Source organism: Sparus aurata, chromosome 3, assembly GCF_900880675.1.
Source record: "Sparus aurata chromosome 3, fSpaAur1.1, whole genome shotgun sequence".
Taxonomy (NCBI): Eukaryota; Metazoa; Chordata; class Actinopteri; order Spariformes; family Sparidae; genus Sparus; species Sparus aurata.
The window spans coordinates 10,486,339-10,511,921 of NC_044189.1; the positions used below are offsets into that span (position 1 = coordinate 10,486,339).

Genomic DNA, 25,583 nt, shown 5'->3' on the forward strand with positions numbered 1-25,583 from the left:
GAGAAAGTTTCCATAGTTTATTGACGGTGATTTTAAGGTTACATCAGGCTAGACATTAAAGGAGACTAAAGACTAGCAAACTGAATTAATATCTTTTAAGAATGTATGCAGATTGAGTCATTTACTCAAGATTAATGCAATAATTATAATTCCGGCTCAATGAGAGTCTTGTCGTAATAATATAGTAGTGAGATTTAAACCAGTGGCTCTCAACCTGTGAGTCATGGAAGTTACACCCATTTTTTATTTGTGAAAGGTGCCAGCACCGACACACACACCTTTGGTTGCAGGTATACTGGCGTTTCTAAATATGAACATCCATATTTTTTATTTAGAAATCCTTCAAATGGAGGCAGAAATCACTGATTCCTTTGGAGGAGATAATCTCCCACAATCTCTTGTTTGTCCTGAACTGAACTCTGTTTTTTTTTCTTGTAACCACGAGGAATGCTGCAAATGACATATCACCAAATCCATTTAGGCAAAAAAAATAACAGCTTTATATACCACTGTCACATGCAACTGACTGACTTCTAGATCAGAATTTAGTCCAAAACCAGATGAGAACCACTGGATTAAAACTCCTTTAAGGATAGCAGGCGAAGGGGCGTCGCAGCAGTGAAAGCAGCTATAACCATACGCAGTCTATGATGAGTTAAATCAAACAATGTTGAACTGGCAGACAGACGGCTTCTCATCACGACAGTTCTCGTCGAACCACTTCCCACGGGCGGCCCCGGAAAGGGCCACGCAGTTCTGGGACTGCCCGCCGTCCGGCTGAGGACGTTCCCAGTTTTTGTATGTGATGCTGGAGCCGGTCTGGTCCACCCAGACGCCCTCGGTCATCATGTCGTTGACGCCCAGCCAGACCTGCTCATCCGGGCCGATGCTCCGGCGGATGTAGTCTCTGAGCTGGTCGTTCTCGTCGCTGGACATGGGCGCGCCCAGGACACCGCCCAGGTTGTTACAGTCCTCACTGGCAGTGTGATAGCGTTTTCTCAGAGGGTCAGCCAAGTAACACTTTCCGTGGATCTTTTCGCCTTTCAGACAGACTGAAGAGAGAATAAAACCAGGGGGCGGACGGTTAGATAAACAGGGATTCAGTGTCACCTTTAATTTGTTTCATTTGGATATAATTAATGTGAATAAAAGCACTTCTGTGGTGTTTTGGCACAACAGGCTCAGCCATAATGAGCAACATTAGAAAAACAGCTTTTTTTCTGTACTGAAGATTTTTCTGGATTCACAGGAACAACTGGATATAATTTAGTGTTCTGAGCACGGGTTCAGAAGTGCATGGGACACGTGTTGTCCAGATTAAAGCGTGCACTTTCAAAGACGACACATGCATCCCATCTGTGTTTATATGCAACAGAGACGCACCTCAGACTGTTGACTCCAACTTTAATACAGACTGGGTGCCTCGAACAGTGTAGCTCATGTCACACTATCAATACATTTACTCAGTGACGCGCTTTGTCTTAATTATGAACATGATCCTAATGGCTGCTTGCCCACCTCCACAGGTGATTGTTAAGTAGGTACAGCCACATGGAAGGAGTTCATCTTGCTGAAGGACACTTCAGCAGGTAGAATTTTTAGGTAGGGCCGGATTAATTTATTATGGGGCCCCAGGGGGAAAATGATAATACTGGACTCCTGTTGACCCTCCACATGGCTTTCTGTGTATCAACTCAAGAGCATAAAGTTGTATCAGTTTTTTATTTTACACTCTGAAAAATTAAGGTAACGCTTTACATTAAAAGGGACCGCTCACCCAAAAATGTAAATTCAGTCATTATCTACCCGCCTCTGGTGCTTCGCAGCAAAACAGCGTCGTAGCTTTCTCCTACACAACTGAAGGAGATGGGGAAAAAAACAGATTTTTTTGAAAATACTTTATTTACACCCTTGATGCACCGTGGACTGGGGTGCACGCTAACGCTTCTATTGCCAGCTTGAAAAAGGGTGTAAATAACGTCTTTTCCAACCAATTTGGGATGCCGGGATTTCTGGAGACTTGGAGTTCGCCGTGCGGGCTTCATGGAGCCATTTTATGTTGTTTTCTTACGCTTTTAGATAAAAGTCTCCATCTACATCAGTTGTTGAGAAGAATGCTGCAACACTGTTTAACAAGACTGTTTATCTGTGAAGCTCCAGGAATGTTTTCTGGACTGTGAAACTTCACCTGACTTTCCACCAGCGTTGGAGTCAGTGGATGATGACTGAATTTTCTTTTTTTTTTTATGTACGTGTAATGATCCCTTACAAATCTGCTGCTTGAAAACATTATCCTGTGTTAAGACTGCATCATTGTTCATAATAGCATTACAAACACATTTAACTTTGGTTTACTTACCTATTATCTAATTGTTAAACTTTAACTAAGCATTGGTGCTGCTTTTATAAGATTAATTAGTACTTGTAGTAATGTCTTATAATCTAACAATAAATGTGTCTGTGATGATATAATTATCATTTGAACGTCTTTTCAACACATAATAATGTTCATAAGCATCTTACATGGAATTACAAAAGGTCTTATTATCTGTTAACTAATGATTATTACAAGAGCCTTAATATAAAGCGTTACCTTTAAAGGTTTTTATTATTATTGTCATGAAAATGAACAGTAGATTTTGACAAAGTGTCCCTCTACAAGTGTGGGCCACAAGATTACATAACAATGCACAACCCACATTAGTAGATATTGTATTGTAGAATATGTATTGATATTTATATTGATATTAGATATTGTGTTGTACTTGTAGATTTAGTATTGTAAATTCTTATAAGTAATTTATATTATCAGCAATGTACACACAGTAGGTAATAAAGTTTTCCATCATGTTAAGTCCTTGTTTGGGCACTTTTGGCCATTTTTAAGGGGAATTATTTGCGTTATTTCCTGTAAATATGATCAGATTTATGATCGTGCTTTTCTACAGTGGAGCTCACCTGTCTGCAGGGCTTGCTGTTCCTTCAGTAAGTTGAGCTCCTGCACGATGTTGTCGATCTGCTTCTGGAGCTGCTCAACAGCAGTATCCTTAGTCGCATCTGAGTCCGACGACACCAGAGAGACACGAGGAAAATCGAGTCAGGTGAGTCAGATATTTGAGCACATTATCATAAAGGAGCAAAGAAAAACAAGACAACTTGATTTGAGATATGTAAAACAGTTCATGACAGAAGCACACTATTCGCATAGTTGAAATGGAGCATTTCTTCCTACATTTTGTTGTTTTCTACCTTTTTTCACCGGCTTCCTCTTCGCTGGGGTCTGCTGAAGCGAGCAGTTGACCAGCAGCAGGACTCCCAGCAGCACGCACGCTCCTCTGAACTCCATGGTTGGACCTGTTGAATGAGGCTGCTCCAACGTGGACGCTTGCAATTTATCTCCCCCCCTCCTCTCTCCCTTCTCTCTCTCTCTCTCTCCCCTCTTCCTCCTCACACCCTCCCTCTCATCTCTGAAAAACAGGGAAAAACACTGAAGCCATTTGCAGGACTAACAGTCCGGCCTCAGGAGTTTGTGTGCGTCTGGCTCCAGACACTTCATGTGGAGGGCCAGTTCTGACCGGAGCCAGGGCTGGAGAGCAGGTGGAGACTGGCAGGACGAGACGGTGTGAAGCACTTATGAGCTTTCATGAGAGAGAAATAAACAAACACTGACTCATCTGTTGCATAAATGCTTAAGTAAAGTTAGTTCTTCTTCTGTTCTTGGCCCAAAAGACACAACTGAACTTGAAAGAAAGAGACTTTCTTTCCTTAAAGTTGGCCTCATTTGGAAAAACGTAAATGTTTCCAGGTGTTCCTGGCAGTTGTGAGACACTGAAATCGAAAAATCTCTCATGAAGTTTTGAATTACTCGTTTCATTTTATATCTTTCCTTTCAAAATCTTCCGTCCGAGCTCGAGCCATATGCAGGAGTTTGTTTTGGACCTGCCTGCTCTCAGCCTACACACAGCACAACAATCTGAGGGTGGAAATGATCCAGAGTCACATCTGGACTTTCTGTAAGACTTCCATTTTACACAAACCACGACTGACACGTGGCACACACACAAAAGGACACAGAGCGACGGGACTTTCCTGTGCAGCTCTGAACTCACGCTTGTCGAATTTTGAACGGAAGCTCCAGGACACTTGATGAAATGTAAAGTATAGAAAGGACCATTCATTCTGGACGTGGATATGAAACACGATCCATCTGTAGTAACTTTTGTGATCAAAAAATTGTTCCCAAACAATATAATAAATAACTTCAACAGTACAGGATCTTTACCACAGACTGATATTGAGGACAGACCAATGGCTTTTAATAACCACACTGATCAGTCTTAAAGGAAAAGGTCACCAAAAAATGAAAATTCAGGCACCATCTACTCAACCCCATACTGATGGAAACGCGCATTATCATTCATTAAGATTATTGTCACCCTTGATGCATGGTCGAGCGTGTGCACCCACTTCAGATGGGTTTAGCGCTCACATTTTCAGCGTAGCAGCAACAGTGAAGATTTCAGCTATAAAAACGTGCTTAAGGATTATCTAAATCACTTCTTACATATTCAAGATGCAACACCAATAAAACACAAGGACAAGAAGGCTGTACAAATTAAAAGTTTTATTAGAAAATTCTGTATACATGTACATACAATCTGTTGACATCTTAACCAAGGAAGCCAACTTTCTGTTGCGTCTTTCCCAAACTCTCCTCCTGCTGCAGCAGCTTCATGAGCGGAGCATGAAGAGCCTTCCCGACCCGTTTACCTGCCTGGAGACAACAACATACTTCAGTAACTTTCTACTAACTACCAGGGGTGGTTAATCGGCCCAATTTCCCGATTCAATTCGATTCCGATTATTGAAATCTCGATTCGAATACAAATCGATTTTTGATTATTAACGATTATCGATTCGATTTTCAATTATTAACGATTATTGATCTTCCATTTAACATCAGTCAGCTGCTGAATTATTTTACTTCTCTTTTGAGTAACACCTCACAGCACCTTCAATATTGTATAATGTAACTGTAATATCAAAATTTTTATTTTTTAATCTGTTTTAAATGTAGCCTTTCACTGTTAAAAGAAAGCTGCCAAGCTCAGCAGCCGGACTCATGTTAGAAGCATTGTACATGACGAGAACCAGGGCGTGTTTCTCTATTCCCCACTCGTGTGCCATTGCTTTAAGAAACTCACACATATTTGCGCTTGTGTGGCTATCATCCATAGCTTTCGTCTGAAGTACGTAGGACATTAACTTCCATTAACTGCTGACATGATGAGCTGTAATGGTCACACATGAGACTGTAGCTCTGGATGTCCAGGCATCGCAGGTTATTGCTACCCTGTGAGCAGAGTTAAGGGACACTTGCACGGAAAGCTTTGTCTCCTTGTAAAGATTTGGAATTGATTTAAGTGTGAAAAAGCTCCGGGATGGAATAACATATCTTGGCTCCAGACTGTGGACCATGTAGCAGAAGCCAGTAAGAGGAGGACTCCAGTTTGTATTACTATTTCCAAAAAAAAATAAATAAAAAATAAATGTTTTTTTTTTTTTTAATCGATTTTTGGAAATGTAATAATCGAATCATAATCGTCAATATTATAATCGCGATTAATCAATAATCTATTTTTTTCACCACCCCTACTAACTACCAGGCTTTAGTTTAGGCATTCGTTCTCTTATCGGAAGAGGAGGCCCGGACTCACCTCTGTCATTTCGAAGATGCTCTCTGGATCCAGGCTGCCTCCGCCCACCTTCCTCGCGCAGGTGACGGTGCCCTTGTGCGTGACAGCGATGATCAGGCTGGCCACAGAGCAGGCCTTCTCCTGCAGAGTCGCGTCCACTACGTGCCGGTGTCCCACCTGCAATTAAAACGTACAGTGTCAGGGGAGCAAAGAGGTGTTTATGTCTCACTGTTTGTGTTTTTATGAGCTTTAAAATGTGAGCTTACCTTGCACAACGTCACTATACAAGGCATGTTTTCCACGTTGAGTCTCATACAGTCATACGGGTCGTCTGACAGCTCGATTTCCTTCCCTCCCTCCTCATCGGCTGATATGTGCACTCTGGGAATTCTGTTGGTGAGATGACAGGAGACTGTAAGCTTTAGCTTCACTGAATAGGGATTTTTCTCGACGCAAACAAACACTTCACTCACTTTGTGTTGAAGAGAGCTGCCTTTATAGCTACTGAGATGGCGTCGTACAGGTTTCCGTCACACTGCAGGAGCTGTGGAAACAGAATCAGCGTGAGATTTTACCTTTGTGGGCACCATGTTACCGACTACACACATTATCGGATGCTGCCACTCACCAGCACATCCACATAGAGGACCCAGCAGTGTTCTCCCGCACTGATGCAGAGGCTCTTCAGGTCCACGCTGTGTTTGTTGTTAAACACCTTGTAGAGAGTGTTGCTCAGCTCCGTCCCCAGCTCCTCGCCTCCTCTGCCCTCAAACTCGGGGGTCGCATTGGCCGAACTAGTGACGGAAGGGGAAAGGAAGCGAATCAACATGTGATCATTCTTACTTTCCACGATCACTGGGGAGTGTTGGAGACGCATCTCAGAGCTGATACAACACCACCTCCTAGTGGCAAGGCATCCATCAAAACACTCCCATGAATATCATTCCAGTTGGTTCTCATAAAATCTTTGTCTGAGACACTCTAACATTTGAATTAATTCACAATATGAAATCTTGATACAATGATTGCATCGAAGTTTGCTTTGAAAGCTGAGTGCTTACAAACATGTCATCATAATGCACTGCTACTTTTTGGATAAACTTTGACTGCCTGAAGTTTTTATGTAGTTGAAACATTTAAATACAAATGATCATAAAAGGGAATGTTTCAGATATTTAGTGCTACACTACATTTGTTTAAAACTCGATTTTAGTGTCTATTACGTACATTTTTATGCCAACTCATCCAGCATTCAGAACTCTTCCAAGGTCATGTCCTGGATTTTCTTCAAAAATGTCACATAAAAACACCAGTGAAACCTGTGTAAAAAGCTTGAATTAAATGTTATTATACTAGTTCTGTGTTGTTTCTACTCAAATGATGTCTACTCTTATTGCAAGGTCTCATATATGTAAGTGTATAGAGAGGTAGATACGTCATGCGCCATACCCTGCTGTCCATAATGATTTTGGACACCGCACATGCCAGGTTATTGTTATTGATGAAGCATGTTTTAATTTAGTTTATTCATTTTTTTGAATAGTTAGTGATATGTAGTGATACTATCAGTAAAAAAAACATACACCATAATAGTGGATTTGCCTCATAGACATGGTTAAATAGAGTGCATTCATAACTGTTTGATCTATCTATCTATCTATCTATCTATGTCTAATTGTATTAAAGTCAATATGCATCATACTTACCAATCAACAAAGAACTCCAAGTAGCCTTCATCTGGCAACATGGGCCTTGGTTTTCCAATTTCAGTCTTAATCCCAACTAGAACCACTGTGTGTCCCTGAAACAGAGACAAAACAGAACATAATAAGTCTATGCAATAAATAAGACAGTACACATTAGCTAGACTCAGATATAACTATTGAGTAGGAGTGGGTAGGTTGACTGAGGGTGCAGAAATTAGAATTTTTACAGCATCTTTTTCTTTATAGAAGCAAACATACAGGACCTCTGCTTCAAGTTTAAGTTCAGTAATGTTTCGTTACCAGTGTGACTTTGGCCGAGCCGTCTGTGTTGGACACCACATCAGTCTCTATTTCCATGTGTCTGTAGTCCTCACAGCCTCTCCCGTCCACCCGTAAGTCATCCTGATGACAAGAACCAACATATCAACAAACACTGCAGTCTCATTTATAGCTCATGCTAACATAGCTAGCTTAATTTCTGCCATTAGGGTGCACGAATAACGGTCATGGCGTTTATCCTAATTTCTTGACTTACACTGGTAGAAGTCTGATGTAAAGCTGCTAATAACTCACCCGTATACCGTGTAAGATGTACACCTTTTCAGCCTCACTAACTTGTACTGTTGCCATAATGTAGGAAACGCTATTCGCATGTGTGTGTGTCGCTTTTCTTCTACGTCATCAAACGCCGACGACCCATAAAATTAAAAAAACGCCAGTTCACCTACTTTGCACACCCGCATGTCCCGGTAGTTATGAAAACACAAGATTCCTATAAAGATGTAAGACCCCGCCCAACTGGTGCAGCTAGTTTCGTAAAAACAGACTGTGAGCTTTAAAAAGTGAAGAAATTTCACCAGGATACTGAAAAAAACGACTTCTAGACAATATTTTAAGAAAATTATGAGCGTGTACAGCATCTTTCCACATATTGTCCACATCTTTAAAACGTATTTCATATCACAGCTTTATGAATAAACTTTTCTTAAAGCCTGACAATGTCAGAGGTGTTCCTATTGCTTTTATCTTCATGTATTGCTCTACTAAAGTGAAAATATTTGGTTGGATGTTTACAATAGACTCAGATTTGGCTCAGAATGAATACTTCTCACATTTTCTCTGCAGTCATAATAGAGACCATTAGAGTCTGGACTTTCAGGCAGTTGTGGCTCCATCCTGGGCCCTTTTGGGCAAGTGGAACAAATCTTTGTCATAATTAATGAACGTCCGCTCAGAATTTTGTTTTAAATAAAATGGAAAATGGTAAATCTTGTATCTATTGTTAACGTATCACCTTCAAAGTGTGGCAATTCATTTATAATTGATTTGACAATGAGTAACTTAATTTTAGGAACACACGAGGCTGGTTTACTAAGGGCAAAGTAGGTAACTGTCCCGGAGCTCCCAAAGCTACAGGCTGCATAAACAGATGGGTCAACTGTTCCTGCCATTTAATTGAAAATCTATTCATGGATAAAACTGGAGCACAATATCAATTTACATGCCGAAGGCCTTACAGTTGTACCTGCTTAAGGGCCTGCTGTGTCAAAATCTGCCCGTTATGGTCCAGTGTGTAGGATTAAGTGACATGTAGCAGTGAGGTGGCAGACTGCAACCAGCTGAACAACTGTCCTAGATACCGTGAAACATGAGAGTCAAAACTCATCTCTGAAGTTATTGTTATTTATTAATTCAGCTGTCGCTCATCAGGAAAAACAAAACAACCAAATAAACAAAAAACAATGACAGTGCTGTATGGAGGTCACACAGTGTTTAAATCATTATTCATAACACCCCTCAATGTCAGCGATGGATGCTTTAATTTCCCTTTGTGAATTATTTTTCAAGCTGGATACAAGGTGACAACAAAAAGTGCGTCACAACGATCAGTTCTTGACAGAACATTAGCCTGCAACAAATCAAAACTCTGGTTAAGTCAAATTTTTAGGACAGTTAGGACAGAGTTCGGACATCAACTTGTTATTTAGGATTGTCCCAGATTTTTCACCCTACTCTTTTATAATGGTCCTCTTTGGAGAAAACGTTTTCCTTGGCAACAGGGTAATAAATTGCTGCAATAAGATGAGTGGCTACTGATCCAGGTCAAATAATACCCTCATGACTGAGGCCACTCATAAAAGTCTCATCCCAAGGTAGTGAAAACACAACAATTCTTAGTTTCAGGTGATTGGAATGAAAACATCCATCCATCGTTTACAACCATCTACCCTTTGCAGGGTGGCAGCTGACGATGGGCGAGCAGTGGCCGGGGTGCAACCCTTGAAAAGTCGCCAGTTCATCACAGGGCTGACAACCGTAGAGTGACCAATTAACCTCACATGCATGTCTTTGGACGGAAACCTGAAGAAAACCTGTGCAGCTGCAATTTAGATCCCCCTGAACTACACACTAGACCTTCAAAACAGTCTAGTATTACAATTATTTGATTCATTAACTTGTATCCAAATCAGTTTGCCACAAAGACAACATATCACTCCATCTATTATCGAAAACCTGTAGAGCGTAAGAAACGAGGGAGGCCCAGCGACATTTGTTTTTGCCCAGTGGCCCCCCAACAGCTTCACCCAGCCGTGGTGGTCATGGCAACAGAAATCACACTGTAGTGTTTCCAAAAAGATATTAGATTTATGGATTCATTGGACAGACAAATGAAATAAGCTATCCCCCAAAATGTAGGCGGTGTGTGCCTCACATGAGTGTGTGATTGATCCATCTTCCATTGAGGGCGGTGCGCCGTCAGGAGGACGAGCCGCCTGATAGACTCAGCTCAGGGTAGCAACGCCCAATGAGAGCTGGAGAGAGTGTCGGACTTCCTGGTTTGCTCTCGGATGTGTTGTGTTGTCCCACTGCCCAATAAAGCTGTTTTTTATATGATAGTAAGACACCTGCCAGTCTTAAGGCTCGGTTCAGGTGTGTATTAGCTTACGAGGAGGCCAATTAGCTCCTCGTCGAAACCGAGGCGTCGGAGGTGAAAGCGGGAGCGGAGCTGCAGAGAGGAGCTGCCCGCAGATCGGTGAGGTTAGCTGGAATTGCGCTAACGGAGGGAGCGGCGGAGGGGACGCTCTTATTCTAGAAGGGTTTTGACTTAAAAAGAAAAGGCTGGAAACTGAGAAAGGAAATCAAGAAACTTCAGTCCACAAGCCAGGAGACTGCGAGGTATGTCTTTAATAAACCTGCTTCAGTGTTAACTCTTGAAATAGTTGAATGTGACGTTCAGGGACTGTTACATCAACTACATCCAGATACCCTGCTCCAGCTGCCAGAGTTACTTCCTGCTCGGTTGCTTTCTGGAAGTCCCTTTATTTATAGCCCTGAAATGCCATAATAACTGTATCATAAGGTCATTATAATTTCCCTTTTTTGGTGAACTCATCTTCAGGGAGGTCAGAAGTCATTTAGCCAGAAAACAACCCCCCCAAGGATCAGGGTCAGACTCAGGGGCACTTCAGGCATGTTTAAGGTCACTAACACAATTCAATCAAAGCTGGAAAATAGTGTGTCACTACCCATGCATTGATTAAAGTAACTACTTTACAGGTGAAGTTAGTGGGAAGGCAAGAATCAAGATGGAATCAATTGAAATGCCTCATGTGGGTCAGAAACTAGGGCTGCACAATAACTTATCAATATATCTTATCCTGAAATATCACAGGTGTTGTCTTTTCCTTTTTTTTAAAGGCTGCATTACAGTAAAGTGATGTCATTTTTTTTACAACTTTCCAGAACGGTCCAGTTCTACTTGTTCTCTTTACCTTCACAGTCACACGGGTGGAAACACAGAGTAACTCACAATATGATTCATGACACGTTACTCACGATAATTAAAGTATTATAATACATTGATTCAGCAACGATCAAAAAATTGGTGGATTATAATCTAACAATATATCACAATATCTGTCTGTGCATCATGTATGTATTTATTCAGTGGAGTCAGTTTCACAGATACTGGACATGAACTGAGAATAAATAATTGATAGAGTTAAAAAAAAACAAAAAACAGTTTCAGCCGACCGCAGCTTGTCCAAGTCCAAGTGTGCCATCATTTAAATGCAAAATAGCCATAAACCGGCAAGAGGCTGAACACTTCTACTGTCTATGTGTCACTAATTTATTTTCAATGACATGTGTGAGTTAAGTTTACAGAGGTTTACACCACAAGGAGTTATGATGTAGTGACTCAGTTTAGTCAAACCTTGAAGGGAATCTGTTCATATCCACCTGCATGTTTTTTTATAAAAATCTACATTTTTGGCAGTAATTGTATCACATAAGGGAGTTATATGATTGATTTCTGTAACGATTTGTTGTCCCACCTGCACGTATACACACTTGTATCCACATGACTAATGAGTATTTATCAAAAATCCCCAAAGGCAAGCATCTAGTACAGTGAAGACCAAGATATTTTATCAACTTTAAGTTTGAAGAAGATTCATTTTGAACTTCAAAATACATTTCTCGGATGTGAGCTCTGAGTTTCAGAGTCTTTAGGGCCACTTGTCGTTGGGGCTAAGTAAGTGCAGGTGTGGATGGGTGTTAAGCTGTTATGGGGGGGATCACAGGACAGCACTGTAGGTGGGTGATAGATACTGTCGCAGACCTCCTGCTTTGTTCAAACGACTGAATTTGACTTTTCCCACCTTACCAGCAACACTCACAGTTGGTTGAATTCAGGCTCTTGAGCTACTGGGTTGGGTTTAGGAAAACATGGTGGTTTGGGTTAAAAATCACCACTAATGTGCATTCAGTTACAAACTTGCAAACATTACGTACATAACATTTTTACCTGTAGTTCTGGGTGAAAGTCCTGTGCTTGTTTATCCACCCGTCCTCCCCTTTATTCCCTTCTGCCCAACCTGAATTCCTCCTTTGCCGCCATGATAATTGCTATGACCACGAGAGGTCGACGCCTCGCACAAACATCACTATCGGGTGTAATGAGCAGCTCTCACAGGCTTTCACTGTTTTTGATGATAAATCAGTCATTCTTTTTCAGGCAATATTCACTTGTAAAAGCTTATTAAATGGGTATATATATCTACACCTCATCAGTCAGTGCTGTCTTGCATTCTAGCAGCTGGGTTAAATCTTTAATTGAATTTCCGAGTCATTGCTACTGCATAAATCTGGCACTTTCACACACTACATCTAATATTACAGCACTGCAGAGGCATCATGGTTGTGGCATTTCACACTGGAAAAGAATAACACAGCAACACTTCACTGTTCTGGAGCTGCAGTAACGTGAATTGCTTCTGTTACAATCCAGTCACTGTCAGTTAGTTGTTTTCATGCTAACACCAGCCAGTCACTGAGAGGAATCTATAGACTCATTCTTGAGTCTACAAGAAAAGAAAGCGTTGACTTGCTCTATAGTTGTTAATCAACTCTGGTTTTGCAGTTAGTCTCACTCCAAGTCTTTTGAGTGCTTTACTATAGGAAGTCCCGTCTTTATCTCTCACAGATTCAGGGCCATCGAGACATTATTGGTTTGATAATGGAGTGAAACAGTCGTGTTGTCAAGCGTCCTGTATGCCCCCCCCTCACTGGTTTCTCTTGAACTGGGCTGCTGCCACCGGCTGAATCAGATCAATACTGGTAAACAGTCACATGAAGTACCAACTGTAAGCTCAGACTGATAAAACAAAAACCTGTTTAGCAAGTTTTTGTTATTTTTGCAAGATCTTGATATGAAATTGCTATCAACCGAGGAGCCCGAAAGCCTTCAAACGGTTTCTTGTGCTGACATTTTGTTTCATCTGAGGATACAGCTGAAACAAACAGTCAAATAATTCAAAAACAGAAAATTAGCTGCCAATTATTTAGATTTTTGATTAATAGTGTCAGTCATTATTAAAGCAAAAATGTAAACTTGATGATGAAACTTGATTTAAAAAACAACCCAAAACCCTAATATGGTGGAATTCAATACCTTAGTCAAGCAAATGGGTACAGTATGATAACTGTTAATTATCAAAGTTATTTTTTTTGTAATTTAAAGTGCTTTACAGTGTACATTTAAACATTGTGACAGACATTAAAACATTACAAAGCAAATGTAAAGAAATTAGAAAGATGAATATTAGATAAGGAGAGAAGACAACCTGAATTTAAAGCTGGTCAAAGTCAGGGCATAGTAAGTAACTAAAGGTGGCTTCTCCAGGTTTGGTTTGAGCATGCTGCTAATAGATTACCTGAGAGGCAAAATGTCAACATAATGTTTCCTGGTCCTAAAGCATTCAAAAATGTAAAGACCGGCCCCTTTGGATAAAATATAAATTAGCACTAAATGGAAATACTGAAGTACAAGCAGCTCAGAATTGTACTGACGTGTATGTGACAGTGTGTGTGCGAATATCTTTACATTCACTGCTCGCTGCCACTGGAGCCAAGACAGATGGTACAATAATCCCTCGCCTTCTAGTGAAAGTGATAGCAGCAGACACAGCAGACCTCCAACACGACCTCCCACAGCGCCTGACTCCTGCCGTGTGATGACAAGTGTGGTGAAGAGGGTTAAGAGACTACGCAGCGGGGTTTTGAGTCGGCCGTACTGTATCTGGAAAAGGTCATTCCAACCAGGAAGTATATTAATAATCAAGACATCGCCCGCCTCTCTGTTTTTAGAGCTGAAGTTGAAAAGTTGCAATCAGCCGTACAGGTGGATACATTCTGTTTTTTTGGAGAACTAATCCCTGTTGAAACTTACAGCTAATATCTTAAAGCTGTTTGGCTTTGCTCTCAGACGTGGAGTGCTGTCTGAAGCTGAGTATTTCAAGCAGTATACCACAAACCTCTGTTCATTTTAAGACCCTTTTGTGTGCTGCTCATTGTGTAATTCTTGGCAGGATTTGTGTTTTTATCGATGCTGTTATTTCCATATTTGCTTTTCCTATCGTAAAGTACATTTTTACATATCGCACCAAACATTATCTGGTTACACATTCCTCATAGAGCAGGTCTGCACCATACTGGTATGACATTTACAGAAACCCAACACAGACGGGTGGTTGATCTTTCAGTGTAGAGTGACTGAGACCAGGTGGGGTCGGTTCTGTGTGGAGAAGGAGTCTCGCAAGACTCTTGCTGTAATGGACCGTGAGATGTTTCAGTTTTATACAGAAATGACAGATTAAATTCATCCCAAAACGTGCTGTAGGAACACCATATCATTTTCTTTCTGATTAAATTCCTCGTCTCTGGGGGGGAAGCGTGTTTAAATACCTGGATCGTTGGCCGAGCCCTAATTAACACAGACATAAAAGTGAGATTAGACTATCGCTCAGTTAAGCCTAATGGATAGATTAAATCCTCAGGAAGGACCCAGCAGGTTGATTTCACTCAGTGAGGAGTTCCAGCTTTCCTCAGAGTGTTTTTCAGACATTTTATTCCCCTTTTGAAGTCGCATCGTCTTTGTCCTCACACACTCAGACCTGCTTCGTAAGTCTCCTCTCAGAGCCGGACACACACGGCGCAGCTCAGTATGAATGTGTAAACTGTTTTATTGAAGCATTGTTTCCACTAAATGGTTTTCTAAATCCAACACCAGCCCCTTCCTCGTGCTGCGGGATGAGTCTGGCTGGATTTTCTTCGGCCTTTTGGGATCGTACCAGCCAGTGTTTGTTCCTCCTCCTTCAATTCATTCTTCCTCCTGAGTATTGTCCTGACGCTCATTTGCTGATTTACCGTGTTGGTATTAGTATCCCTCTTGATATTCCTTCAGGATGCAGAGCACTTATTAGATGCTTTACACCAGCTCTTAATTGTTGTGGGAGGGAAAGCGCTCAGGACAGGAAATGAATATCCAGCTGAAACGATTAGATGATTGACACGCAATTATTATTTTGTCAATCCACCAATCATTTAATTAGTTTTTCAATCAAGCGTTTTCTTCTTACAGTTTCCTGAGGATTAGCAGATTTATTTTGACTTATATGAAAGTCAATCCATATTTGGGGGATTTTAGGTTGTTTGTTGGAATATAAGTCATTTGAAACTGTTATGGGGCGCATTTTTAAAAATGTTCTGACGTTTTATTGACAAAGCAATCAAGAAAATAATCTTCGAATTAACTGATACTGAGAATAAAAAAAAAAAATCCTTGCAGCCGTACAGCAATATCTTCCTCCATCAACATGTACTCACTCCAAATCCCTCAGCTAATTCTCTAATTCCCTTCCTCTTTCATTTTCTTCCCATCTCTGCGCTCCCCCTCTTCCTCTCCATCTGCCTCTCCTCCCTCCTCGCAGTATGTGGTTGGAGACACGGGCGTTGTAGGATGAAGAGCCCGGGGCACCGCACCAGGGACATCGAGCGGCAAGCTGGCTACCTGAAGCCCGAGCACTGCGCCCCTCCCCCGCCCCGCTCCGGCTCCGGCACCATGTGGTTCATCCGCGACGGCTGCGGCATCGTGTGCGGCGTCATCACCTGGTTTCTGGTCTTCTACGCCGAGTTCGTGGTGGTGTTCGTCATGCTGCTGCCTGCCAAGAACGTGTTCTACAGCCTCTTCAACGGGGTGATCTTCAACGGCCTCGCTTTCCTTGCCCTCGCCTCGCACGCCAAGGCGATGTGCACAGACCCGGTCAGTCAGGAAAAAAACGGAATCATACAGGCTACATACATAAAAACATTTTATGATAAGCTGTCTCAAAATACAGGAATTGCAATACTGTTTATGTAAGATAAACTGGAAATTATCATAGATTTTACATCGTCCGTATGTGTTTGTGTGTGAATCTCTATGTAAAATCAAATGATCTTTCACACTCGACAAACACACCCACATTATTTTCTGCACCTTTCCCAGTGTGATGCCTTGACACGCATTGAAGTTGCCGTATAAATATTCTTCCGTTTGTCTTCATCCAAGCAGCCTTCGAACAGTTTCAGGCGAGTTTAAAAGAGAGACGGAACTACAAGATCTATAAGAGTAACCAGTGTAATGTTTGTACATCCTCGAGTCAAGGCAACAGGATTTATCTAAATGAGACGTCCATGCTTCAGAGTTTTAATCTAAAAAGAAGTCACTTAGATATGACATCAGCATGCTGCATCTGTTCATTGTTTTGTAATGGCCAACAGTGTTTGACAAATTATATATTTGCTTTCATTTCTATGCATAATGTTACAAATAACATCCAAGTAAAATGTTGTTAAATGCAGTCAGATCAGAGCACTACACAGAAGTCGGAGGGCTGAAAGTTTTGTCGTTTCATCGTCTATAATAACTAATGAAAAGCAAAAGAAAGATTTGTTTCTTGAGTCTTGATTCCAATGTGGTTTGTACATTCCACCTGTGCGTTGCCTCTTTTCAAAGACTCACAAAGGACACACCTGTGCATCCGCACTCGCAGCTGCTCCGGCAAGCCTCCTCTCTCCTCGAGATGCATTGTAGGAATGGAGACGACCTTCAAGGTCATCCATTAGATCGATTTCCAGTTCACAGGCAGGAGGACGGAGCGGAAAGGAGACAAGGAGTGATGAGGCCCACGCGCCCTGAAAGCGACAATTTACACCACTCGGTTATAATAATTTCATGCTACTATAGCGCATTGCAGGCACCAGATTTGAAGTGTCAACACCGCAGAATCTGCATTAATATGTAGCACTCGTATCCCTATGAAGTGACCTCAGTTGTGCTCAAGGTTCCCCCAACACATACACAAGACACATGCAGCTAATCAAACCCAAAACAAAAACTCTGCATCTGTCTGTGCATCGCTCTGACAGCCTCCTGCTCCTTTTCACAACAGCAGAATTTGGTCATTTCTGATTCAAGATTTTGCAGCACCTGATGCTCCTCATAATGCTTCTGATGTGCGTCTGGTGATTGAAAACAATAGGTGGGCTGTCAGACGCTTTCAGTGCGTTTGGCCCTTTACAACAGAGACATGAGAGTAGCCCTCAGAAGAAAACTGGATACTTTAGGGAAAAATATTCAGATATTCAGATATCATGTTTGTTTCTTTGTCATAGTTATATTTCGTTCTAGTCCAGTCTAACATGTTGAGCTAACTGATGAAGCCAAATCATACATTTTGATAAATTTCTTTACTGGGAGCTGAAATCTCCATCTTTAAGGAGCATCTACAGCTAAATGAATGACTGAATTTCTTGTCAATGAATCTTTTTTTCCTCCCCTCTCTCTCAGGGAGCTGTGCCTAAAGGGAACGCTACCAAAGAGTTCATCGAGAGCCTGCAGCTCAAACCCGGACAGGTGGTGTACAAGTGTCCCAAGTGCTGCAGCATCAAGCCTGACAGGGCTCACCACTGCAGGTACAGCTTTCTGTGTCAGTGTGTACATTGTTAGAAAATATTAAGAGTTCCCCCTGCAAACGCTGCAACTTTAAAGATGGTGCGTAGAGAGTTCTGCTGAAGTCTGCACCTTACAGTCCTGACACCTCTCTCTGTCTCTCGCTGGGGACTCCTGCCTCCACCTGTGCCTGTTTTTTTTTTTCCTTTTCTTTATTTAGAGTAGCTGTGTAACGTTTCCCTGCAGACTGTGCAGCTTGATAATAAGGAGTTCCCTCTGCGGCGCCTCAGTGCTTTCCCTGGGATCTCAAGGCGTGAAAAGCACAAAAACACGGCAGAGTAATTGAATTGTAAAGCCAGTGAGTCATTCTGTCTCAGAGGCAACAATGGGTGTCAGTTTGAATGAAATGGATTTTCTCTTTCCCACAGACTATAATGAGTCATCCTTGTGGGTGTTTCAAATGACGGACTGCGATGATGCAGTCGATTGTAAGAGTGATGTATTGCACAGTGGATGGCAGCTTCTTAAATATATATCACAACGTTGGAAAACAAAAGCACAACAGGTTGAGTTCTGCTGTGTCAGGTGATAGATGGGGCGTCATCAGACCTGACTTGAGTCGTCAACCACCTGCAATTCTGCGAGATAAATAATCCCTCACACACACACAGAGTCTAGACGACATGAAAGAGAGCAGTTTGTTCTGGTCCCTAACATCCATCAGAAGCCCCTTTTCATACACCAAAGTTTTATTCTTGTTAAGTTTAGTCTTATTCAACGACTTAGCTGTGCTTGAAGTAGCTATCTTTAAGAACCTCTGTTGTACACTTCATAGATATTATATATCTGTGTGTCCACAGTGTGTGCAAACGCTGCATCAAAAAGATGGACCACCACTGTCCCTGGGTGAACAACTGCGTCGGAGAGAACAACCAGAAATACTTTGTCCTCTTCACGGTGAGTCTTGAAACACCAGAGCCGCCAGAAAACACGTTGCAGTCGTTTACTTTGTGGCTCGTTTTACTTGTTCACAACATTTGCCCGCATTTGAGTGCAAGAGAACACAGCGAAGAGAGCTCGAGCTGAAAATCAACAGAAAGTTAATTGAATTTGTATGTTCACAGGAAATAAACGACATACCTTTGCCAGAACTACATTCATCACACAGTACGATTTTTAGCCCAGTATAAACTCTGTCACGCCTGTAAAACTGGTGAAGCATAACAGAATATAACACTCTCACATTTACTACAGTTCTGAGCCTCACACTCCGCTTTAGCACATACGCCGCCCTCATTTGTATATATTCAGCATGAATTACAGTGGGATGTCCAGAGGTTGAAATTTAGTCAAAACAAATAGAGGCCTCATTTGTTTTTCAAATGTTGTTGTGATTGTTTGTTTAAGATTCTTATCCAAACACTAAATCAGTGCTTTGTTTGACTCTTTTTTTCCCTCCCCCAGATGTACATTGCACTAATATCCTTCCACGCACTAATCATGGTGGCGTTCCATTTTGTTTTCTGCTTTGAACAAGACTGGACAAGTAAGTCTGTACTATTGCTATCAAACTTCATGTGCAAGTGTAGCTGATTATTCCCTTCAGAAGAGACTAGTTTGGGGAGATATTCTTTAAAGTCACACCCTTGTATCTCAGAATTTCCCATCATATTTGCTTATTTCCAGTTCGAGCTGACTGTATTAACACACCTGAAGGTTTTTTTTTATGCTTCAAAGTTGTTCATTTACATGACAAATGGTTCTCTCTCTGTGCTCTCCCTCCCTGTCCAGAGTGCAGTAACTTCTCTCCACCATCAACGGTCATCCTCCTCATCCTCCTCTCCTTTGAGGGCCTCCTCTTTCTGATCTTCACCGCAGTCATGTTCGGCACCCAGGTCCACTCCATCTGTACCGATGAGACGGTGAGTCGGAGCGGCCATCATGTCACACAGGAAATCCTCTTCTGTACAACTCTGAAAAACAACATTTCAGTTGCAATTTTGCCTGCGACAGAGTGAGGAATGGTTTAATTGCCCTTTTGCTGGAGAATCAGCCTCCGTCAGATCTGACCAGCTCTGTGGAAAATGAGCGACACTGTCTCTGACCTTCCCTGCAGGTTTGCTGCAATATTCACTCAGACTTACAAAGGACACGTCCTCACTGAGGCAGCAGTCACACTCATTTGCATTTGTATCAGTTGTATTTATTCATTTTCTGCACACAGTGAGTAAGCAGTAATTGTTGCATTAAAAGCATTTTGCAAAGTTTTTAATATTTTATCTCAATGAGGATTGTGGACAGAGATTTGCAGACTGAGCATTTGCATCAGTTCCAAGCATTTTCATGGTTGGGGAACATTTTTGCAATTTCATTTAACATAATTACCAAACAACCATCTGTCCTGAGCTTATTACATTCACTCTGAAAGATGGATTCCAAAGGAGAAGATAATATTAGATATATTTTTCCTATGTGAGTTGCTGCCCTTTATCATAATTTTAGAAGTGACAGAAAGGTTATTAGGTATTATGGAATACGTAAAACCATAGCTGCTTTCCAGAAAACTAATTCTGGGGTGTTGTGATGACTAAAGGCTTTAAAATTATAACCACTGTTGCGTTATTTTCCGGTAAAGCAGCAGGAAATGTTGGGTTTGCATTTGCATTTGAAGAACATGAACAATAAACAGTGAGGCTGATATCAAAGAGATAAAACCACAAAAAAGTGAAGGTTTTGAGCTTGTGAAGGCAATTCGGATCCGATGCTAATACCGTTTACCAATCCAATACCAGCGTGTGTCTAAAAGTAAATATAAGTATTATATATACACAGCTGCTTCATGCAGGCAGAACTACTTTATGTTGATATTTAGCCTTCGACGCGGCGTATTTCCCCATGTCACCCACCGGATACGCGTAGGAAGTGTGTCAACATGTTGTTGAACTTACACAAGTTGCCTGCTGTTTATATAAATTGTGCAGTAAAAACTCTGTTAAACTGTTTAAGTGCATACAGTTGGGCAGGACGCTGCTCAGATGTAGATTTAGAGTTTCTTAAAAATCCTTGATTGGATGTGAATTGAGTTCAAGGTCGCCTTTAAACAGATTGATCCTGGTGGCCCTCAACAAAAAATGTTGTCAAGAAAAGTTTGTCAGAGAATTCGGTGTCTCTAATCCGTCCTGAGTAAACCCTCTGTCCCAAGAAATCAATTTAAAGATCTCTGGTGTGCTATCAGTCCTCTTCAGTTCAGTTTTATCCCCACGAGTAAACCCTCTCCTTAAACAAATCAATAAAGGATCTCTGAAAAAGCAAATAAACTCAGCATCACTAACGCTGTCTGGTGCGGAGACTCATGTACTCGCTGAGGCTCGAGCCAGCATCTTAGGTTGTATCGGAGGCGTTTCTGAAGCTGGTATCAGTATACATTTATGAAAATTGTAAGGATTGAAACTTTATAGCAGCAACCACAAATCTCTCCTCATTAATTGTCCACTGTGCCTCCACTGTTGACTCTAACAAAACCATAAAACGCCTAAAGAAACTCAGTCAGAACAAATACAATGAGGAAGGATCAATGGTAGACACGTGCATGTTTATATAGCAGTGCTCACTTTCTAGATTAAGTGCTGTATTCACACTGTCTGTTGTTGGCTGAATCAGAGCACAGATGTGAGTAGGAGCAGGTAATTGACTTATCGCCTCCAGGTAGGTTGAGATTATAGCATTTTTCTCATAATGCATCCGCTCACACCACCCACGACGATGACTCACCGCGCTATAATATCCACTACAAAGATCATCTATTTCAGTCAATTTCAGTCTAATGTGGCCTCCAGTTCTCCATCTGTGTGTGTGTGATGTTCATAGACATCAGGAAACGCCGAGAGTGAGTCACCTCACCCCGTGAAAGACCTCTGAGAGACAAAGCGAATGCAAGACATGCTTAATTTTTAATCCCTTGCTGTGGTTATTTTCTGCCGGTACATTAAAGTTTAAACACACGCCTTGACTGTATGTTGAGTGTCAGCTTTGGCTGCAGACTCACAGCTTTCTCCCGTTTGTCTGTCTTGTCCCTGCAGGGCATCGAACAGCTGAAGAAGGAGGAGAGAAAATGGGCCAAAAAGTCAAAATGGATGAACATGAAGGTGGTGTTTGGACATCCGTTCTCTATGGCCTGGCTGAGCCCCTTTGCAGCACCCGACCACGGCAAGGCAGACGTGTACCAGTACATTGTGTGAGGGCCGGACGCTGCGCCGAGCTCTGCTGGACTCTGACGGATCAATCCTGGTCCGGACCTCAACGAGCATGAACTCCTCTTAACCACTTCTACGTTTTCTTTCATTCATGGACATTCTTTTGTTGATATTTCAGGGTGTTCTGCTCAAAGCTCGTCAAAGTATGCTTTTTTTTTTTTTTTTTTTTTTTAACAAGTCACATTCTTTTTTGTGTTATTTCTCTCTGGGTGCTGACTGAAATGAATGAGGTGAAGCTGTGAAAAAGGAAAACAAAGCTGAACAAGGAAACAAATAAGCGGCGACAACTTGACAAGAAGCACTTGATGAGAGCTGGCGAAAGCCACCAAGAGACTGAATTCTGCCTTCTCCGGAGAAATGTGTCCTGCAGTACGTCTGATCATTTCCTGCTTTTCAAGACTAAACAATGTGAATTTGTAGCTGGGAGTGCAGAATGTCGTCGCTCGGAGCAGCACGGTCCCGGTGCCAAGATGGACGCCGGGTTTTGTCTTCCTTAAACATTGCTGTGATCCTGTCACTTCTTCATCGCTGTACTTGTGTCGTCGCAATAGTCCTCTGCTGAACGCTGTGGATGATTTTGCCTTAGTGAGTGGTGGCATCTGCTATTTTTAAAGACATTTCTTTTTTTCTTTTTTTTGCCTTAATGTGACAGTCAGGTCGGGCAGGATCACGTCGCTTCATACTGTTTTTAAAATGAGTTTGTTGTATCCTTTGATGCCAGATCACTGTGAAGGACATTCAAAGGTTGTTGGGACAGAGAGCAGTAATAGTTGAAGTTATAATCCTTAAGATATTTCGGTCCTGGTTGATTTGGCAACACCTGCGGTCGCTGCGGTAACAGCAAGTGCAATTTTTGACATGACAGCCAGAAATACAACAGAAGAGCGACTGTTGCTAACTTGTTAGCACACACTTCTTCCATTCTTCCCATCGTACAAATATGAAGCCAGAATATCCCAGAGTACGAGCGCGGCCATCTTGTCCTGATGGTTTGGTGCCGTACAACCACCGACCTATCAGCAAGCACGGTTCAGCGCTCCACGATGACAACACACCCCATTTATTTATAGCATCAAATAACTGATTTAATCAGACTTATCAGAAAATGGAATACGTGAACATACATCAGCGTTTTTTGTTTGGCCCGTGTCCCATCTTCTGACAAGCCGGGGGTGCAGCCAGCCACCGGGGGGCGGTAGAGAGGTTTTGGCTTCACTTCGTGCAGGCTGTCATGTCATCCATCTTTATTACAGTCATTGGTGCAGCCAAACAAGCAGGAGTTTTATAATAGGAGTGGGTAATTGGCTATTTTTCATCATGTTTCCATTGGCTACTGTTATGTGAATTTTAGGAGTTTGGCGCATTGAGACGAACAGTTAATTCTTCTGTTAAACCGCTGTAACGGTCCAATGAGATGACAGATTCTCAGTGTTTCAACGGAGGTGTTTTTTTAAATGCGTGAATGGAAAACTGCACGGACACAGGACGCTGGAAATGCCTCAGTGAGGCCGATACCAGTGAGATAACGTTTTGAGAACCAATGCTGTATCACATTCTTATCTTCTTTCCTGGCGACTCCGCCACTGACCAAGAAAACCACTACATGGAGAGGAAAAAGCTGACTTTATTCAGGCTGAAGCACTACTGCTGGAAAGATGCTGACCATGAATAGTATGAAAAAATGGGAAAATCTTAAGGATTACAATTTAAATATCGCACACAGTCTTGTTTCTCGACTTGTACTATATTGAAAGCGGCCCTTCAGTTTAAGTCGTTCCATCATGTAGTTTTTATCAGTGTCCTTCTTTTTGGTTTTCATTATCTGACAACTCTGTGTGGTGAATCTAGCCGATCTCTTTGCATGAAACAAAAAAAAAAAAAAAACAGCATTTCCATCACGGTCACCAGCTCAGATGGACTGTCAGGGAATAAAGCAATACACGTTTGCTCTCCGAATGCACTGACCTCAAGTGTAATTCACTCGCTCACAATTGATGGGATTAGGTGGAATTCGGGGGGGGAAAAGAAGCCTTAAAGAATAATAATGGACAGTGTGAAGAGAAGAGAATTTAATGCTGATAGGAAATAGGCCACTTCAAAGCATTTAAGACTAAAAAATGCCTTTGCCTTCGTCTGCGTTCGAAAGCCTTATTGCAATTAATAAAAAAACCTTGAGGGTGATGAAAGACACATTTGAACAAACGTGATGCCAAATTGAATTCTATACACGACGAGAGCCGCAGAGGTAACCGTTTAAAGAGTAGAGCACGTTCAAGAAGGACATTTTCTTAGGCTTAGGAGTTTTTAAAAAATTTAAAAAAATAAATAAATAAATAAACAACATTACCAACATATTGGGATGCAACAGTCGCTTTCCAGTTTACACTTACAGGACACCAGCTTTCTTCTTTTTATTTCTTGAATTGTTCAACATGTTCTTTGTGGTCAGGTATGAATATGTACTGTGGACCACAATGTTTATTATTATTTCTTTTCTTTTTGATTGTGGTATTTGTTTTAAGGGGAATGAAATAAAAATCTATGTATGTGACACAGCTTTTGGTTAAATGTATCTTATTTGCTTTACATTTGGACCCTCTCATTGTAACCAGACAAAAAGTACCAAGGCAAACATGAAAAGTTAAATTATATCCAGATGTTCTGCTGTTGTCTGGCAACACAACGCACCACCGGACGACACAGCAGCTTCTTTCCTCAACTCATCCTCAGGAGTCCGCCTTGAGAAATAGTTTAAATTTCAGAATCAAACTCGGTTTCAGGGAGAAGAAGAATAACTTACAGAAATGGCCAGTTTTCTCGCTGATGGTCTTGTTTGCTTATGTAGATCATTTAGAGGGAATCGGTGTTACATTGAAATCTTTGAAATGATCATTTGTTATCTAGTATTACAGACACATCTCAAACAATTTACGTATTTGATAATTAAGTGTCTCAAAGGATGATGTTATTCAATGTAAAAATATAGGGAAAAATGTATAAAAACAGTTACTATAGCCCTAGTTAATTTCTGTTTTATTTCTAAATGATTTGCAACCTTTGCACTTGTATTTTATCATATTATATGTTGTGAAGCCTCTGTAACTCTGGTTGTCTGTTGGCCGTCATCTTGTATTTTGCGAATTAGGAATGAGACTCATATATCAACTATCTTACCAAAACAAGCTTGAAAGTATATAAATATATGCATATTATAAAGCATATTCTGTACAACATGACATAAATAATAACAAATAGGGTCTTTCTTTGAGAAGAATTTGAACAGTTCCTTTTCAATTTAGGGATGAAAAGGGAAACATTTTAAAAAGACATATTCTGTCTCTGTTGTAGAAGCAGATGCATACTACATATCACTTTGCACGGATCACTGGAACAAAAACAATTTCCCCCCGGGGATTAATAAAGTATTCTGAATCTGAATCTGAATCTGAATGTGGCATCTGAGAGAGCTTCAAACTAATTAATGCTTCATCTTCTATTTTTACAAAAGGTATTTAAAGGAGGGGAACTGGACAAATGGAGCATGAAGCTCATTGCGTGAGAAGATGCAGGCTAGCTCAAGGCAAACGTTACGTCCAGCCTCATTAACTTCAGCGAGTGTTTTATTGGACGTCGCTGTGAATGCAAAGCGATG

At 41.3% G+C, this 25,583-nt stretch overlaps 3 protein-coding genes across 4 annotated transcripts; 1 reads left to right on the forward strand and 2 right to left on the reverse strand.

Moving 5' to 3' along the window:
• Positions 1-4: 4 nt before the first annotated feature.
• On the reverse strand, positions 5-3,371 carry clec3bb (C-type lectin domain family 3, member Bb). The gene is made up of 3 exons (XM_030411380.1): positions 3,250-3,371; positions 2,959-3,057; positions 5-1,052 (listed from the first exon to the last, which is right to left on the reverse strand). The coding sequence occupies exons 1-3, from the start codon at positions 3,344-3,346 to the stop codon at positions 661-663; spliced, it is 588 nt and encodes a 195-aa protein (XP_030267240.1). The 5' UTR covers positions 3,347-3,371; the 3' UTR covers positions 5-660.
• Positions 3,372-4,607: 1,236 nt separating this feature from the next.
• Positions 4,608-10,278, reverse strand: exosc7 (exosome component 7). Of its 2 annotated transcripts, none has more exons than XM_030411852.1 (8): positions 10,116-10,278; positions 7,703-7,804; positions 7,403-7,497; positions 6,325-6,490; positions 6,170-6,240; positions 5,963-6,086; positions 5,718-5,873; positions 4,608-4,774 (listed from the first exon to the last, which is right to left on the reverse strand). In XM_030411852.1, the coding sequence occupies exons 1-8, from the start codon at positions 10,134-10,136 to the stop codon at positions 4,670-4,672; spliced, it is 840 nt and encodes a 279-aa protein (XP_030267712.1). In that variant the 5' UTR covers positions 10,137-10,278; the 3' UTR covers positions 4,608-4,669. The 2 variants fall into 2 exon arrangements, with proteins under 2 accessions (XP_030267712.1, XP_030267711.1); XM_030411851.1 differs by lacking the exon at positions 10,116-10,278 and adding an exon at positions 7,976-8,113.
• zdhhc3b (zDHHC palmitoyltransferase 3b) lies at positions 10,213-24,486 on the forward strand. The gene is made up of 7 exons (XM_030411850.1): positions 10,213-10,579; positions 15,676-16,007; positions 17,577-17,701; positions 18,539-18,635; positions 19,143-19,224; positions 19,470-19,600; positions 21,758-24,486. Exons 2-7 carry the CDS (start codon positions 15,705-15,707, stop codon positions 21,914-21,916), a joined length of 897 nt encoding a protein of 298 aa, XP_030267710.1. The 5' UTR covers positions 10,213-10,579; positions 15,676-15,704; the 3' UTR covers positions 21,917-24,486.
• The last annotated feature ends 1,097 nt before the right edge of the window (positions 24,487-25,583 follow it).